General features: G+C 40.3%; 1 protein-coding gene across 1 annotated transcript in view; it reads right to left on the bottom strand.

Annotated features, from left to right (window-relative positions):
- Positions 1-13,335, bottom strand: part of thsd7ab (thrombospondin, type I, domain containing 7Ab) — a 127,761-nt gene that overhangs the window by 30,329 nt on the left and 84,097 nt on the right. Inside the window, exons 12-16 of the mRNA XM_028425480.1 lie at positions 9,617-9,732; positions 8,530-8,665; positions 6,493-6,596; positions 4,180-4,374; positions 2,759-3,025 (exon numbers count right to left, since the gene is read on the bottom strand). Coding sequence (XP_028281281.1) covers positions 2,759-3,025; positions 4,180-4,374; positions 6,493-6,596; positions 8,530-8,665; positions 9,617-9,732 — 818 coding nt within the window. The remainder of the gene's footprint in view (positions 1-2,758; positions 3,026-4,179; positions 4,375-6,492; positions 6,597-8,529; positions 8,666-9,616; positions 9,733-13,335) is intronic.

Below are 13,335 nucleotides of genomic sequence, written 5' to 3'. Positions count from 1 at the left end.
ACACACACCATTCAGCCATAACAGCACTGACTCCACTAGACTTCTGAAGGTGTCCTGTGGTATCTGGCACCAAGACAACAGACGCCTTGGCCACCCATGAACCTGTCACCAGATCACGTCTTTTCCTTCTTTGGACCACTTTTGATAGGTAGGGTGCACTGCACACCAGGAACACTTCAGAACATCCTCCTGCTGCCCATTCTTCCTGCTTTTAACATCAACTTTGCAGACAAAAATGTTTACTTGCTGCCTCATATATCTCACCCGCTGACAGGTACCCAGATAGTCTAAGTTACTTGCTTCACTGCTGGCTGTTTGGAAGTCTGGAGGTCTGAGTACTGTCTTGGTCTTTTGCTATTAAATATTTTAACATACTAATTAAATTTTCTTGGGGCAGACTAATTATAGGTGTGAACTAATTTTTGTGAGCCTGAAATTACTTTACATCCTGCAGTCAAGCTTACCATTGATATATATATATATATTTTTATATATGTATGTGTGTGTCATGAATCCTCTTTGATATTTTAGTCTCTGCAGTTCAATTCCTTACTTGCTGTGACAGTAAAAAATCTGAATAAGAGTTAATAGAAAATTGGCTAGACTAAAGCAGATGTTATCTGCCTTTATACAGAAATATTCACCCCATCTCATAGAGGCAATCTGAAAAGTGAGCAGTACGACAAATCAATGTGCACTTTTCGCAATAATAATCCCCCTTTTTTTTGGTGATGATTGTGGAATACAGAGATAAGAGCGGCATGGTTTGCCCGATTGACATGATTGCTGAGGGTATTGTGTCAGTCAAGGAAGGACCATGTCTTTTCCTCTATCAAGATTAAAAGTGATGATGGAAGAGATGGAGAGAAAATGGGGAGAGTAGCAGAGAGGAGGTACGGGACAGCCACTGCATGAAGGCAGATTTAATGATATCTTTCATGTACTAACGTTGAGCCTCAAGAATGAGTTTTTGTGTGCACCTCAAGGAACATTTCTTTTTTATTTTAGCTCAATGATGCTCAAAGATGAATGCATGACTGCGTGCACACATTCACATAGGTGTAAAAATACGCAGAGGCTGACAAACACATACAACCACATCCTTACGATGTGCTCTTGTCACACCCACACTCAGATTAACTGACGCATATCTGCATCTGTGACTCACACAAGGAGACTAAAACCATGTTTATATATGCACAACACTGATGCATTCATTTGAACATCTCCTGCATTCTATTTCACAGCAATTTCACAACGAGTTTCAGAGCCCCGATTCCTTGCTTGAAGTATTTTGGATCTAAGATAAGACCTTACAACGAGGAGACAAATGATTCTGACAGGAGAGAGCTGAAAAAAAAGTCCTCCTTATGTGAAACTCAGTATTCAGAATGAGTTGTTGGCTTCCTTGGGAGGGGCTTTCATATGTGCACAAACAAAATCTTTCACTTTAGATGAATATTTAACGGAACAAAAAGTTATTCTTGCATCTGCTGCCTTTCGATGTGCTACAGTAAATTTCTCACCTATAAAATCCAAGAAGTCAAGGTTGCATAGGGGAGAGAATCTGATTTTCTGCATGTTTCTGTCAGAGCTGCTCCCATTATTGCAGACTTTTCAATTCAGTTTTACGTTTTTTTATACACAAGGCGCTGATAATCCACAGAAGCCAACATGTTAACAACAGGGCTAAAAACTGAAGCCAAGACAGGGGTATGAAAATGAAGGCTTGGGGCTGGCTTAAAAGTGATTTTGTCCCCATAGACCTCCATGTCCAACTTTACAGCAGAAATAAACATGTTTACAGTCTGGTATAAAGAAAAAAGTTTCAGTGCACACATCTGAAAATTTGCTTGTTTCTAGCTCAGATGCGCCAAACCAGCACATCTGATCTTAGATAGAATTTTATCATAGATACATCTACTTTCTCACAAACAGGCTTTTCTATCTTTGTAATTTCTCTCTGACGTATCAGCAGGGCTGGCCTAAGCCTTTATGGGGCCCTAAGCAAAATTTATATATAATACCACCACCTCAGCATCAGATGCTTCATCATCCTATAGGCTGGACTGTGTTTAATACACGCTACTGATTCTGTAAAATCATCTTGTTTGTATTAATCAATGTTCATTTTTAAAATATAAAATGTATATTTTATCATGGACTTTTAGTGTTCTTGGGGGCCCTAAGCGGCCGCATATTTCGCATATACCTTGGGCCGGCCCTGCATATCAGTGTCTGCAGCCGGAGCAAGGTTCCCCTCCATTTTCCCCTCCATTTTCTAAGGTCCCAGGATGACTTTTTTAAATGTTCAAAGAACTTCAAGTGCTCAGAGGCCATACAAAATGGCAGGCTGCTTATATGGACACAGTGCCTAAATCATTAGATGTCAAAAAAGGTTTTTTTTCACCGAAAGGCTCCAAAAAAGTCTAAAAATCCTGACACGACTTACTATTTGATATTCACCACCAAATACTGTAGATGCACTGTATAGATGCAAAATCTTCTGCACAAGTAAATTTAATAGCAACATTTAATGAGGAAAATTATAATAGTGATTGGAGCAATTTGGCAAAACTAACATAACAGTAATTTGAGACCAGCTGTGGTTTAATTACCGAAATCATGAGACAGACTACTGGAGGAGGTCTTCTCTTTTTAGTGGGCAGGATCAAAGTAACCATACACCCCACTGCTGCCATAGTCGATAACTGAAAACTGTACAGTGATGAACCAACACACATCTGTGGCTGCTCACCATGACTGTTGCAGCGGGAAGTCTCCACCAGTCTGTTGTCCTGGTCATAGCATGCCATGGCCTGGTAGCGGTAGCCCTGCCCACACTCCTTGATGTCTCCTTGGACCTTCATTCCCATGATGCTCTCTGTTCTGCCTCCCTCGGATAGGATGCAGTCTGACCAGTTACCCACCGGCTGGGCATTGTACTTGTCACATGGGCAGTACTGTGTCTCGCTCAGTGGGTACATTTGTGTGTTCTTGCACTTGTCTTTCTTCTTGCTTCTCCCTGAGGAAATGGGGTAGAGGGACAGAGATGAGAGGGATGGCCATGCGAGAAGTGACTCATGTGTCAGCTGGTGTCAGTGATTCCTCTCTCTCACTCTCTCTGGGTTTAGTGTTACAACCAGATGTGCTGAGGCAACATTTAAACATGTTGGATACATGCAGCAACACCTAATGATAGATTGTGCTTTTAAAGTAGTTTCAAGCAGGGTGCACTTTCACAGACACATGGTTAATCATACATCACTGTGTAAAGACTTTTTTAATCTCAGGGTAGTCAGTCATTGGGAGTTTTTCATGCAAATATGGACAGCTTTTTTTCACCCTAGAATCTGTACATGCAGCTTTGAATTAAAGCATAGTTTGCTTAATCAATCCTGCATCCAGACACCAGCTGGTTGCTGTTAATTGCATTTAAGCAGCATAGTGTAAAGCTCACAGTGACCAACAGACAGCAAAAAAGCAAAGTATGCATTATGTTGCCACCCATTTTAAGGAAACAGAACGTATGTCTTTGCATTGTTTTGGATTGGGCACAGATTACTAAGCTTAAAACAAGATACCGCCTACTCAGTTATTTTATTCAGGGAGGGATTGCCAGTGTCTAACCTATTTTCCCATATATCATTGTGGGATTCTGGATAAATCCACAAAATCCATACCCTTTTCCTTTCTGATTTAGAGCTAAGAACAATTAAAGCACATCTTCAAAGCGTAACTCCATGAATTACATGACCTCTCTGCTCTTTTACACTTAGGTGAATGTGCCAAAAGATACTTAACTTTCACATCAGGGAGAAAATAAAAGCTTCTCAAATCCACTTTCTCACAGTTTCCAGTTGACTTTTTCCCCTACAGTAAGCTCCTGGTGGAGGTGCCTTAATGTGTTACGCCACTGGTGTCGTTTTGCTTTTATGACTCTGATGCACCGGGCGATTCTCTGGGGACACTGATGGATGACAAAGTTCGAGGAGTTCGTCTAGATTTGTTGCTTTAATCCCACTGGAACGTTTAGCTGACGAGAACTACTCGAATAGATTTATGATATTGTGTTTCAAGTGCTTTAAGATACTCGTCTCTTGAAGCACTGCACAGCAATATAATATGTTTGTCTGAGACATGTTCACAGCTGCACATTGTGTGCCTCTTTGTTCTTACCTATCAAAGCCCTCTTTCTTGTGCGGACCCCGACGCAGTCAGCTGTGCAGGACGAGAACTTTGACCAGTTGGTCAGCTGGCAGTCGTCCTGGCAGGGGAGCTGACAGCGCTGAGTGATGGCCGGCATGGCCTTGGCAAATTTTAGGCACTGGTTGATGTCGCCCTGTGTCCCGTCCAGCTGGCGGCAGGACACAGCTGGAAGAATTAGAGGAAGTTAGGTTAAAAATGGCTCTATTAACAGTGACCTTATGATTTGCAACACATTGATGTGAAGAGGTCAAGGCAGTAATGAAGGTCAAAAACAAAATGCAGAGGACAGCAGTGTAAGAAGTTTATAAGCTGTAAACTAAGCCAGTTATTGTACATTTTATTAATTAACACATTGCAGATGAAGCAGATGAACCAAATGGGAAAAAAGTACTCCATCTTGCATTGATGTATTGCAGTCTTTCATATAAACTAGGCCTACATGATTTCATTGAAGATGCAAACTTGTCATACAGAAACTTTAAGGACCATGTGAACATCATGTGACACAGGTAGAGTGACAATTGTTGTATGTCTATGTGTGCAATACTGTTTGTACAATGCAGCTTAGGTATACGACGCAACTTTATTTTTCAACAGTCTCAATACTACCTTGACTGCAGTGCACCTAATGCTACACCAGTGCTACAGGGGTCACTAATAACAAGGCTTTTTTCTGTTTTTACCAATGTGACTTTTATCTTTCAGCCGATAAAGCTTTTCCAGAGATCACACGGCACATCACACAACTGTTCACAGTCACTGTACTCCTTGTGACAAGCAAGATAACTTTGATATGTAAAATCGCAGGAGTGCCCCTTTAATTAAGAGATCCTAACACTGTTCCTCTCACTGGTAAGCTACATGAAGGAAATGAAAGACTGAATGGAAAAAAAAAAAACAGATCAAAACTGTAAGATGTAAACTGCAGATTCAGATGAGATCTGTAAGAGGGTGGGTTGATAACAATTATGATAAGATCAGATCCCAGCTGGTTTGGGTCCCAAAAGTCAATTTGTCTCAGGCTTCATCATCCTGTTCTTTGTTCTCTCAATAAAGAGTATTACTTGTGTTGCTGCAATATTTCATTTTTTTTGTGTTGCAGACATTCTGCAGGGCTGTACCTTCCTGGAGAAATCAATCTCTAAGCACATTTCTGCTGAACCCCTGTGGGCATTGCTATTGGTTTGGAAAGCCTCCGTCTGTTGGTGTATGAGGTCAGGTCTTATTGTGTGTGGCAGAGTGAGAGAGAGAGAGAGAGAGAGAAAGCTATACCAGCTCTGTGTGTTTAGTGCCGCTCCAGTGTCCAACCCCACCCTCTTTAAAGGAAAGCCTGTGTCCAGGTAAACAACATAATACTGTCAGGGAACACAGACCAGAAAAGACAGTGTGTCTCATTTGGTCTGAGTCAACGGCAAAATGATTTCTGCCATTTAGAAGTGACAGAGGTGTGAAACAAGTGCAGGAGGGTCTGGACATTAGATGCCACATAGTATCACATCACTGAAAAGCCGTACAGAAGCTGGAAGGTCAATCTAAAGTGGACCTTTTTTATTTTTTATGAATAAAATGATCTCTTGTCTATTAATGCAAGCTGTCGGAGAGGAAACAGGAATATAAGCACTAATGATGGTGTTCTATAGGAGCTGCAGCATAATGAAATTGATCATTCTGCGTGACCCCCTGAAATTGGATTTTTATGAAAGCCTCCCAGGACTATATGGTACACTCATTCTCTATTAAAAAATAGAGAGGAAATATGTTTTTAAAGAGGGGCAGCCACCACTCCTTTAAAGCATTTATCACTTATGTGTGAAGCCTGTGCAGACGACTTGGTTGTGTGCTCTTGGCAAGGTGGACCATATTCTCTAAAAATTTCAACAGGACACATTGGATTAAAAATGCATGACAAGAGCCTGAGGTGAAAAAAAGCCAACAGTGAGACAGCCAAAGCTGTCAAAGGTGTCTCAAGAGGTGTATGATGAGTGGTGAGCACATTTCCTCCCAAAACTCTGGAGGATTACAAACATATAAAAAGAACCAGGAAAAAATAATCATCTCCTGCTAATGTTTGTAAGAGTGTCAGCATCGGTTTGTGCCATGCGGGAGGATTTGATGTGTAATTTGAGTAAATTGGCCTTTTCTTTAAACCTTGATGCATCCATCTACTGCCTTGTGACCGGGCTCTAGATGCACCGCAATCAGCAGAAATTTAATTTACAAAGATTAGCAATGGCTCAGTGAAGATGCAGAGAGGAGCGGGAGATGAAGTGATTGTTTCTGTACCTCTTGTCTGAAGTCCTGGTCCACAGGCCTCCTGTGCACCGGGATTGTCCTGCCTGAGAAACCATGGGACCAGCTGGCACTTCCTCCATTTGTGGGTTTTCCACCTACAATTGATCAGATCAGTATAGCCATGGTAATGCAACAATAACATCCACTAATATCTCAAACATCTGGCAGTCCAGGCATGTTCAAAAGTTAGTAATACTTATTATTAAATCTATGTTTTTGTGTAAAAACTTACTTTGCCATAATTTATTTAGCAAAAGCTGAAATGAAAAAACAAACAAAAAAAAAACAAAAAACATGGCCAATACTACAGCTCCACCATAGGACATTGTTCCACAAGTGTTGTTCTTTGTTCTGATGCGGTTTTGTGAACCTTAGTCCTGCTTCCATGTGTTTTTTAGACAGAAAACTGTACTTGTTCAGTTGGTATTTTTTTAAATAACTGCGAAACATTAACTTTTCATAAAACATACATAAAACATCTATGACTTCTGGTATGAGATTTAATTCATACTGTACTTTCCAAAATATGGTGAAAAAGCAGGGGTGGGGTTTTGGCCTTCCGTGGTCAGAAGTAACAGGACAATGTTTCTGTCAAATGAGGTAACTCAGGTATGTTGTCCTCACAGAACGTGGGCAGATCATGCTTACTGTGGTGGATAGTTACCCTGGAGATGGATATATAGCCTCAGCCACTCCAACACTGAGGCCTGGATTGTGTTTTTCAATTAAATTAAGTGTACCTGAAGACTGCAGTGTGCAGAGGGCACATGTTTACACTCTTATTCTTTATACCATGAGGGATGCATCTGCTCAGTTTAAAGTTCTTTCTGCAGCTTTGCAAAGACCTTATACACAGCTAAGAGTCCTGCACCAGATGGTATGGCCCCCACAGATCCCTGATCTATACATCATAAGAGTCGGTTTGGGATTACACAAAGAGACAGAAGACAGCCTAAATCCACAGAATCAGAAATGCTTTATTAATCCCAGGAGGAAATTCCATGCTTTGGAGGATTGGCGCAGCATTAAAAGCAAGGAGTGGCCACACTAAATACTGATCTGATTTAGGTTTTCTACACTTTGTGTGAATAAAAACACTGCCATTATTTGCCACAGCGTTTTTGTTAAGCCTAACATGAATCACCTTCTCCCTTACACATAACATTATTAATATTATAAACAAAGAAAATAATAGATATTATAATGATAAATCCAAAAGGTGCTGTTTTTAGGAATGACATCGGCATATGGTCTAAAATTATTATTGAGTTATAAACCTAATACAATGGCATTTAATTCTTCTCTGTGTACTATAAGAAAGCATCACCACTTGCTAGCTGGCTACATGTCTGAACGTCTGATACAAAGTGATCACTTTTGTGTAGTATAGTACCTGGCTACATTGCATGTATTGTAAAAGAGGCCTTATTGTCTGGATGCCTAACAAGTTTAAACTACAGCTGAGTAAAACTTTTTAACATCCTTTATCAAAGAAAATAACTGCCATTATTATTGTAATATAAACACACCACTAAAATGTCATTCTGGAATTTCCTGATGAGATTTCAAAATTATTTCCTGTACAAACAATCCTCTTTTTCTAACATTCACAATTAAACTGATCACCTCTTACCAAAGGCTTTGATTAAAACAAATTAAATCCTGTAGAGTTGCAAAGACTCAATAGAGTGGTAAATGAAAGCAGTGAGCCATTATGTTAAATTAATTTCAGCGTTCTTAACCTTTCGCTGTTTACTATGCAGGTCAACACAGAGTTAATAACAAAGTGTGCATCTATAAACACCCACATATGATACTTTGTGAGGTGTAAGGAGAAAATCAGATACTGTGTGTGCGCAAGAAAATGTGTCTTCAATGAATTATCAGGCTGTATAATATAAGCTGAGGTGATGCTATAAGCCTGAAGCCATCAAAATGGCTGCCTTTCCATTACAAAAACACAGCAGAATTGAATTGGGACCTGGGAATTGGCAGCTCGATTTTACTTCAATCATGTGGACTTTTTACCTGAAACCTGGACAAACTTTGGGGACCTCACAGTCCCTCTCTTCTTCGAGCACCTCTGGACAGTCTTGTCCTCCGTTGGATGGCATCTGGATGATGAGTCTCTTCCTTGATTGCTGTTTCTTCATAGCGTTTCCAGCTTAACAGATGATTATTGAATTAAAATAAGAAATGTGTGTATTTGGAAGTGATGAGAAAAATGTCAACATGATAAGCTGGGCTGCTGTGTTAATAGTCCTTGAAGAATGGACTTGGAGACTACTACTGCCAAATCTAATTGGACAGCTATCGTAGACAACACAGACATCTGATTACTGGGAATATCAAGCCAACGATGATGAGGCCTCGGAATTGACTCAGATTGAATTTTTGGTATTTACATGTGTGGAGATGCCCTGGAGGAGTTCATTAAGATGCATCAAGCCTCCTGACAGTCCAAAGCTTCAAACCTTTGTGCGTGGGCGCCCTGTAATTCTCTACACAAGGTGGACATATCAGCAGCATCAAATTAAAATGCACAGCCACCGGTGTGCTGGCAGAAGATTTACACCACCGTGTCACACAAAGAGGTCATCAAAATATGGGTGATAATGATTTTCACTCGTAAGTCAATTTAATGTACTCGCCACTGCTCTACAGCTCGGGCAATGGCAAAGGTGACCTCATCTAAAAAATGTCTCGAAACAACAACAACACTGCTGACACTTGTAGCCACAGGCGAGCCGGCTCGCCAGGAACACTAAAAGAGGTCGGCCCAAAGGTTGTCTTAGATGTCAATCTGTCAAATTAATTATCTGTAACAAGACATGAGCAGTCAATGTGTCGGGCTGACTGTGGAGCGTCCAGAGTCTGGAGCCACACAGTCCATATCTGAGGCACAGCAGGACACGTTTAATTGATTAGTACTTTCATTAGATTATTATTTCATTACTGCAACCTGTAACTCTGTATAATGGATAGCAATGAATATTATCGTCTAAATTAAGTAACGCTATTGAAGCCAGACTGCTAATAAACTAATTTAAAACACCAGAAAATGAAATAACATGGCAGCCATTTCTCCATGTAGACTTTTGCTTTTTTGTCGTACCTGCGTCACAAATAACCGGACACAGTGTCCAGTCGCTGAATGGGGTCACAATACAGTCTTTCTTGCAGAGCAGCTGACAAGGGCGCACTGTGCTTGGACGTGGGGCATCTGGACACCTGTCAGGGAACAAAAAACACACACAGCAAGCAGGGGTTGTAACACTACTGAGCTTTTTTTTATATAATCACCAAAACATAACAGTAACCTAGACCCTAACCCAGAGTCATCCAAGGACCCTCTAAATTCATTGTTTGGATTTTAAAGCTGCACTAGGATTGATTTTAAAGGTTATATCATCTAAAAGGACAAAAAACCTGATGCAGGAAAATCCTCTAAGTTCACTCTGTATGACCAAATTAAATCAGAGTGAGAAAACAATGACGGTGATTGGGAACAGCAAAAAAACAAAAAACAAATACAAATAATAAAAACAATAATAATAAGGTTTCAGATTTAAAAAGATTGTAGAATACAGTAATAAAGTAGACTCTCCTCTGCTTTATCATGTTAGTACAACATGGTCACGACATCTCTGACGTAGAACAAATCACAGAGCTTATTAAAACTGGTGAAATGTCTATGAAAATATTGTCTTTCAATTATATTGTGACCCTAGCTCTGGTCCTAGTGTTAAACAGACCGCTGAAAAACAACAAAATGTAGCTGTCTACAGAGCTACCAAGCCAGAGTCTGTAAAAATATCATCACTATCCACCTGACTATATAGCTGGTGCCATGTAAATTTAGATCATTAGAAAATGATCAGGCTTTAGCAATATAAAAAAAGCACTGTATGCCAACCTGACCATGACACACATTACTTGTCTCCTCATGACCTGCCCAGCTTTTAAGAGTATCTTTGCTATTACCAGAGGACTTTTTTTATATATGCTGATATATTGGAGGCTAAATTGACATATAACACAGTGCACTGTTGAAAATGTAAAACATACATTCCATTATGATACATCACTGTAGACGTGCACTGCACTAACCATCTGGGTACACAATGTAATTATTCTCAGCACAATCCAGGGTAATAAAAGCCTCTGTAATCACATTGGGTTTATGACTGATGTATGCCCTCTAGCTGACAGCACTTGATGGAGAAGACATGGTCAGATTCAACCAGCAGAGCGATGCCAGCACCATGGGAAACATTAAACAGATATACATTTGTTTTTACATGTAACACACAGAGCTCCTTCAGGCTAGTGCCTGCAGACTAGCAGAACAGCCACAGGATAAAACTCCTTGTTTAACTGGATTCAGCTATCGGTGAGAAATAATCCTTCCGATGGCACAGAATAGGAGGTCAAGATGAGGTTTTTCTGAACAAAGGTTACAGTTAATCTTCAGTCATTTAAGCACCTCAGGTCCTCTGTGCATACTCCTGGACCAAGATAACAGGCTGTGGTGGACCTGCTAGAAGACATCTTGTAATCTGATCTCCGCTGTTCTCTGTACTATTTCCACACTCTGTGGAGGACTCTCCGATCATCTGGGTCAGGTTTAATGTTGCTAAGAATGAACCTTCTCCCCTGGGCGTTCCATACTCGTTAGTGCAACGTTATCAGAGAAACGATAGGGAGCCTCACAGGCAATGTAATAATATAACAGCGACACAAGGAGAGATTTATTTTTAATACCAATAGACAGAGCTAAATCCCTCTAGAGCGGAACAAATCCTCTGGTGTCTTCATAAAAGTGAATGGTCCCCAGGAAAGAAACAGCTGCCGGATGCAGCAGCAGGAGGGTACATTTACATTTTCTGCATTCAGCCGATGCTCACGCCCGGCAAGTAGAGAATGAACAGGTGTCTCGCTCGAGGACACTTCAAGACGGGAGGATGGTGAAAACCTATGAACCCAAGGCTGCAGAACAGTCTCCACATGAGACCTCAGCGAGAAGTGGGATTTTTATCAATTTGTTTTAACTGTGTAATCTACAGGGTGTGTGGAGATAAAGAAGCTCTTTATCAAGGGAAACCTGGCACAGAGAACAGCGGGAAGACAAAAATAAACAACATAAAGAAATCCTAGATCTAAAGATCTAAATACAATCCAAGTTCAGAAGGATCCCAACTGTGGTAATAAAGAAGTCAACATCAAGCAAGCATGAAACAGGCAAAGGAGCAGGAATTCTGGTCAATTTTCAGACAGCGCAAAGCAAATATCTATATATATCTATAATATCTGTCTATATCTACAGAGAATAAAATATCAATACTTTACAGATTTACATTCTGCCATATGTATACACCTGGTTTAAGATATTCTGCCAAATTGACAGATGGTCCTATTTTGATATTTTATGGACATGTTAAGGACATTTACTACATGTTCCTGTTGGACAGTCTGGCTGTAGCTTAGGTAGCTTCACAGTCAACAAGCTGTTTTATTGTTTGGGCTGCTTAAAGTCCACCAAAATAATGGTCTTTTGTTAGTGCAGAGCAGAAAGACATGCAGCAAAGATGGACAGTGGATGCAGCACTGGCTTTGCAAAGGGACAGGTCCAGCAGAGAGCATCCGGGAACTGAGTTCCTTAAAGCAGGGACTGGTGGTGCATTTGCAACTTTTCTCTGATGCTAACAGAAATAGACTGATCCTGGAGCAATGCAGACCAGCATTTACTGTTTCTTGTTTGGTGTGCTGAGACCTTATCCAACCAATAAAAGTCACAAGAAAACGTGGACTAGCAGGACTGAAAAGAAGGATGGACATTTGGTAACATATAATGCACATAATGCTGGCTGGTAGAGTTTGCATGATATATACATCCTGGTACATTTTTTTGTACCTGTGTGTCCTGACACAGAGACAAAAAAGTACTATGGAGTTTGGAGTACTATTGGAGTACTATAAGATGCTGTGGCTCACAAAGCTCAGGAGATTAAACCTTTGACCTTGTTGTGGTCCTGCTGCTATGCTAAAATATTACAGTGTCTGAGCCATAAATGAGCAGGACATGGACAATTACACAATGTTTCTATTCAGACACAGCACTACACTTTAATATTACAGCTTGTCTTTTATCTTTGTTCTAAAAGAAGCACACTCTGAAGGGAGAAGAGAGGAGGCCAGTCTTTATGACTGCATTGCACATCAACAGTCTGACTGAGTGTGTTTTCACACTGACTCTTAACCGTGATCTTTCCTGAACCCTGACTATGAATTTGACCAACTGTGTTACCACACTCAGGGTCTAACACCCCTGAGAAGGTGCTCTCAGTATGGTACTAAAAAGTCTGCAGTATGGTTCTCCTAATCAGCACATTGTGAACACAAAGCGCACCAGTTCACTTTGCCTTTTTTTCACTGTAATATAACCTTCTTCACTCGCCGTAGTGACTGTAGCCGTGGTAGAAACAAAAACAAATAAAGCAAAGCATGGCAGCAGCAGGTTGTTGTCGTGGCAATGGCAAAAAACAATAGTTATATACTAATTATGATATTTCTAATTATTTGAAATTAATAATTATAATTATAAACCAATAACATTTTATAATTACGTCATTTAGACACCCAATTAAGAATAATTATGGCAATAAATAATGTAGGTTTCTCAATCACTTTTTGTGCTCACATGAAATAATAGCTCTATTTGCCCTATGAATGTACACTAATTTAACCAGAAAACACAGGAGGAAAAAGGAAAACTACCCATCTGAGTGGATCGGAGAGGACCTGGTGTGAACAGAAAGAAGACTGAGGCCCCAA

The sequence above is a fragment of the Parambassis ranga genome, chromosome 16 (genome assembly GCF_900634625.1).
Source record: "Parambassis ranga chromosome 16, fParRan2.1, whole genome shotgun sequence".
NCBI classification, from domain to species: Eukaryota; Metazoa; Chordata; class Actinopteri; family Ambassidae; genus Parambassis; species Parambassis ranga.
Note: the sequence above shows the minus strand (reverse complement) of the source record. Positions and strands in the feature narration are given on the sequence as shown.